Source organism: Rhincodon typus, chromosome 4 (genome assembly GCF_021869965.1).
Source record: "Rhincodon typus isolate 14 chromosome 4, sRhiTyp1.1, whole genome shotgun sequence".
NCBI classification, from domain to species: Eukaryota; Metazoa; Chordata; class Chondrichthyes; order Orectolobiformes; family Rhincodontidae; genus Rhincodon; species Rhincodon typus.
This window is the reverse complement of record NC_063335.1, coordinates 35,318,264-35,324,263: the sequence shown is the minus strand read 5'-3', so window position 1 is coordinate 35,324,263 and position 6,000 is coordinate 35,318,264. Positions and strand designations below refer to the sequence as shown.

Below are 6,000 nucleotides of genomic sequence, written 5' to 3'. Positions count from 1 at the left end.
TATAAGGTCCCTGCTGTTGATGGCCCATAGTGCCTCACTGATGTCCAGTCTTGAGTTGCTAGTTCTGTTCGTCATCTGTCCCAATTAGCATAGTTATAGGTCACACAACATGATGGAGCATATTCTCAATGTGAAGGCAGGACTTTATCTTCACTAGGACTGTGCAGTGGTAACTCTTACCGATACTGTCATGGACAGATGCATCTACAGCTGGCAGGCTGGTAAGGATGAGGTCAAGTATGTTTTTCCCTCTTGCTTGTTCCCTCACCACCTGCGACAGACTGAGTCAAGTTGGTACACCCATTGGGACCTGACCAGCTTGATCTGTAGCACTGCTGCCAAGCACTCTTGGTGGTGGACATTGAAATCCCTCACCCAGAGTACATTTTGCACCCTGAAACCCTCAGTGCTTCCTTCAAGTGTTGTTCAACATGAAGGAGTACACATTCATTGTTCATTCATTACTGATGGTAATCAGCAGGGGGTTTCCTTGCCCATGTTTAACTGAAGCCATGAGACTTCATGGAGTCTGGAGTCAATTTTGAGGACTCCTAGAGCAACTCCCTCCCGACTGTATACCACTGTGTGCCACCACCTCTGCCAGGCCTGTCCTGCTGGTGGGAAAGGACATATCCAGGGCTAGTGATGGTGGTGTCAGAGACATTGTCTGTCAGGAATGATTCCATGAGAATGACTATCTCAGGCTGTTGTTTGACTAGTCTGTGAAATAGCTCTCCCAATTTTAGCACTAGCCCCGGATGTTAGTAAGGATGACATTGCAGAGTCGACAGGGCTGTTTCTGCTGTTGTCTTTTCCAGTTCCCAGGTCTTTGCCAGGTAGTCCATCTGGTTTCATTTCTTTGTTCAGACTTCATAGTGGTTAATACAACTGTGTGGCTTGCTAGGCCATTTCAGAGGGCGGTTGAGCCAAACACGTTGCTGTGGGTCTGGAGTCACATGTAGGCCAGGCCAGATGAGGATGGCAGATTTCCTGAAAGACATTAGCAATCCTCAATTCCACTTACCAGATTCACAATCCAAGTTATGAGTTAGATTTTTACACAAGAAAGGGAATTTTTTTCATAGAGGGAATATTCTGGGGAAAAATCAAACTACTTGGATAACTGGGAGGGGGATTAATGCAATTGTGAGTGTGGGTCTGTTAAACATTCTAACATAAGGTGTGTATTTTCCATGGTGCATAGAGCCTAAAAATATTTGTAGACACTGACACATCAAAGTAGCTAAAATGTTACAATTGGCCCATTTTAACCCCACCATCTATACTGAAGACAGTTGCCTCAACTTCTGATGTTAGCGGAGCCCAGAGACTTGGGAGGCCAACCACTGGAAATTGAACCAGTAAAGATCATTCCAGTTCTCTGCTGGGAAGTGGCTTCAGTACAGTGGATAAGTTTTAGTCCAGCAGGGAGTTGGTTCTTGTCAAAATATTTGTTTTATCATTAATGGGATGTTGGCAGTGCTGGCTGCATCAGTATTAACTGGCCATCCCTGGTTGCTCTGGAGAAGGTGGAAATGAGCTGCCACATTGAACCACCACAGCCATATGCTGTAGGTAGACCCACAATGCCATTAGGGAGGGAGTTCCAAGATTTTGATTCAGTAACACTGCAGGAACAGTGACATACTTCCAAGTTGTAAGGTGAGAGGCTTGGAAGGGAACTTGCAGTTGCTGACATTTGTAAATATCCACTGCCCTTGTCCTTCTAGATGGTAGTTATAATGGATTTAGAAGGAGCTGTCTACAGAGCCTTAGTGAACTTTTTGCAGTGGATGTTTGTGGATGTGGTACCAATCAAGCAGTCAGCCTTCTCCTGGATGGTGTCAAGCCTGTTAAATATTGTTGGAGCTGCATTTATCCAGGCACGTGAGTATGCCACCACAATCCTGAATTGTGCTTTGTGGATGATGGACAGGCATTGGAGAGTCAGGTGCTGAGTTACTTGCTGCGGGATTTCTAGTCCCTGACGGTTGTATTTAAACGCTAGTCCAGTTCAGTTTCTAGTCAATGGAAAACCCCAGGATGTTAATACTGGAGGATTTAGCGATAGTAATACTGTTGAATTTCAAAGGGTGATGGTTAGTTTCTCTCTTTTAAAGATGGTCATTCCCTGGCACTTGCGTGGTGTGAATATTATTTGCCACTTGTCAGCCCAGCCATAGATAATTCCAGGTTTGGTTAGTTTGGATATGGACTGCTTCAGTGTCTGAGGAATCATGGTTGGTGCTGAACATTGTTATTGTTGGATGGAAGGTCATTGATGAAGCATGATAGAATAAATACTCCAGCCTAATACTGCCAGTCTTGAGATGCTAGAGATCTATTTGGAGCCTATTCCATTTAGCACAGTGATAGTGTCATGCAACACGACGGAAGGAATCCTCAATGTGAAGGGAGGACTTTGTCTCCCCAAGGACTGTGAGGTTATCATGTTTACAGATACTGCTCATATGATTGCATCTGAGGCAGGCCAATTGGTGAGCATGAGGTCATGTTTCTTTCTGCCTCTTGTTAGCTCTCTTATCTCCAGCTGCAGCCTTAGCAGCTATGTCTTTAAGATCCCAACCAGCTCAATCAGTTGCTGCCAAGCCCCTTTTGGTGATGGACATTGAAATCTCCCATCCAGAATGCATTTTGTGCCTTTGCCACCCTCAGTGCTTCTTCCAAATGGTGCTCAACGTGGAGGAGGACAGAGTCATCAGCCAAGGGAGGACATCATATGGCGACCCTAGGGGACCCTGTTGAAGAGAAGACATCAGTGACTGAAACTTTGTTTAATATAAGATCTCATAGCTGCAATTCTTGAGGGAGTCACCAGGTGACAGCATCGTTCTGGCTTCTATCACTAATATTAAGCAGCACTTTTGGTTCATATAAGTATTTTCTATGGACCTTTCAAAATTTTCTGGCAGAACTCCACCTGAGAACATGTGCCCCATTGGATTTATTAGGGACTGTCATTTTTATGGGCTTTAGATTGTGTCCTCAACAAGCATAGACATCTTTTCCACATCTAGCTGATCAAACACCTGTATTATCTTACGAACCTCTAAGATGTTATTCCTCACCGTTTTCTAGAGAAGATGTCAGCCTGTTCAGTCTTTCCTGAAGTTAGAGATCAAATAGGGACAACCGTTCCATTTGTTCTTTCTTCCTCTCCTCTCTTTCCCTGCAGAACCTGTTGCCTGCATTTTTCAGTCCTGCTGATAGGTCATCAACCTGAAACATTAACTTTATTTCTGCCCACACAGATGCTGTCTGACCTGTTGAGTATCTCATTTAAACAAGAGGAGATCAAGCCCAATGCAGAGGAGATTGAACACTTGTGGGGTCTGTGAGCCTAGCATGATTAAGCACTTAAGGGACTTTAATGTTGAGCTTTTAACTTTATTTCCTTATTTTTGTACTTTGTACCTAAGTTTTTGTACGTAGGTACATTTGTACCTAAGATGGCTCTGGGAATGGTGACTTTGTACATGTGTGACTGTACTCCTTTATCACTTGCACTTGAGTACACGTGACAATAAAATCTAATTCCAATTCTAATTCTGATTCTAATTCTAATTCTAATTCTAATTCTAATTCTAATTCTAATTCTAATTCTAATTCTAACATATCAGTTTAACAAAACCCCACTACTTTTCAATTGTATCCATCTATAATTGAATTTTGGTGGTTTGGTGTGTTTTATTAATGGCCATATTAATTCATAGCACTACATTTAGTGATTTATAAATCTCTGCACTGACAACCAGCTCCCTTTTGCACCTCTATTCCATATAGGCTCTTATTTGCCAAGGAGTACATAAACACCTAGACGTCCCAGCAAAATAAAAAACCTCACACTTTGATATCTTGGAATTTGTTTATCAATTACACATCATGCTGCCAATAATTAAGGTCTTTTCTGATCGTACTCAGAATTAACTGTCACCCCAACAATGTGTTGTCACAACTTTAAAAGTTGTTCTTTTGTTTCCCAGAGTCCCCATTTAAGTCAGAGATGAGGAGGAATTTTTTTTCTCTCACAGAGTGGTGAATTTGTGGAACTCTTTACCCGAGAGGGCTTTTGAGGCTGGGTCATTAAATAAATTCAAAGTTAAAATAGACAGACTTCTAGTCATTCAGGGAAACAAGTTGTGGCAAAAAGGCAGGAAAGTGAAGTTGACGATGAGCCATGATCTCATTGAATAGCTGAGTAGACTCAATGACCTACTTCTGCTTCTGTACTTTATGGTCATATGGACTCCAAACTGGTCATGTAAGTGATGAACAAAAGTGATCACGATCCTTATCTTTGTGGAAGATCACTTCCTATATTTAGTTTCTAGCTCTTATTTTCTGTTTTGTGGCCAGCAGTACAATGCCATCGCCTTCCCCAAGACATGCCCTCAAAGTGTTTGTATCTGGACAAAATCTTACAGGCCTTTGAGCAACAGAGACTATGGTGAGATGTATAGCAGAATCAGTCAGGAAGTCGAATGAAGCACATCTGAACATTGAGATGATCTTGCTCCATCTTTTATGCTTTTCAAAGCACTGTAATGGGATTCTCACTAGGCAGTGGTGAGACGTTGTTGAACGGGGATTACTGCTTGTTAAATGCCTTGTTAACAGCGCAACTTGTCCCATTCATATTCAGCCTCTCACCTTGCCAAACAAGTTAGACATCATTGGAGGATAGCCCCAAAATAAGACAGAGCAGATTTAGGATTTAGTTGAGGAGGAACTTCTTCACCCAAAGAGTTATGAATCTGTGGGATTCCCTGGCCTGTGAAGCAGTAAGGTTACCTCGTTGAATGTTTTTAAGGCAAAGATAGGTAAATCTTTGAACAGGAAAGGAATTAGTGGTTATGGTGAGTGGGCGGGTAAGTGGATCTGAGTCCACGAAAAGATCAGCCAGGATCTTATTGAATGGTGAAGCAGGCTCAAAGAGCCAGATGGCCTACTGTTGTTCCTATTTCTTATGCTCTTAAAACTTGACAAGGAAATCAGAATGGATAACTGGTGGACTCAGCTCAGGGCACTATTAATGGGCAACCCTCCTCCATACAAATTGACATCAGTATCCATCTTGATTATTCTGGTGTGAATGTGCATTTAACGCCGACACAGAGAGAGACTCACAATCACATGGAAGTTAAAATCAGGAATGTTTTTGCAAAAGCTGAGAGTGATGTATAAGTCTCTTCCATCTGTACCGCCAAAGTACCCTCAATAAGTTTTTTTCTTTCTCTCTCTATCACTAAGACACAGTTCACTCCCCGGTTCCACATCTGGGGTGGAGAGAGCCTGCTCATCTGTGGAGCCCATAGGCCTGAGTGACCCTGGGGCGCTTGTGTCTATATAGGTCAGATGTGCCTAGGGTTTCTTAACAGAGACAGGTTCACACAATCCTCAGCTTCAACTTCCAAAGGTTTGAGGGGAGCAAGGTGGAGTTAGAGAGCCAAGCCTCTTCTGCAATGCCCTCAGTGGAAAGAGCAAAAGGGCCTGTCTGTGGTTCTACCTCTGGCTGAGTGCCTCCTGGTACTGCCCTGTTCTCTTGTGAGGAGAGAGCCCCTGGAGAGGAGCACCCTGTTTCGTGTCTTCAATATTGGGAGCCAATTGATAGGAGTCTTTTTGAAAAGTATCCAATTCACTGTCTTAAACTAAAGGGATTGGGGGAGGACCTGTAAGTTTCAGAATCATACAATAATGCAGTACTGAAGGAGACCATTTGTTCCTTTGTATCTGTGCTCACCCTTTCATTTCACTCACTTGCTCTTTTGCGAAATCCCTGCAATTTTTTTCTCCTTTAGGTTTTTATCCAACACCTGTACGACAATGTGTTTTTTGCCTTTGTTATCTGTCCTCATTATTTAAAACTCTTAGATTCTGTATGTGAAATGTTTAGCCTAAATGTTTAGCTGTTGAATTTTAATTATGAATTTTGACTATTTGTGCAAATAAACTTAAAACCAAATGGAGATTTTTTTGCAT

The 6,000-nt window shown here is 42.5% G+C and overlaps 1 protein-coding gene across 1 annotated transcript in view; it reads left to right on the top strand.

Moving 5' to 3' along the window:
• Nucleotides 1-2,330: 2,330 nt before the first annotated feature.
• The window catches only part of gask1a (golgi associated kinase 1A), a 51,337-nt gene continuing 47,667 nt past the window's right edge, over nt 2,331-6,000 (top strand). The window contains exon 1 of the mRNA XM_020519863.2: nt 2,331-2,498. Within this exon, the coding sequence (XP_020375452.2) occupies nt 2,331-2,498 (168 nt within the window). The remainder of the gene's footprint in view (nt 2,499-6,000) is intronic.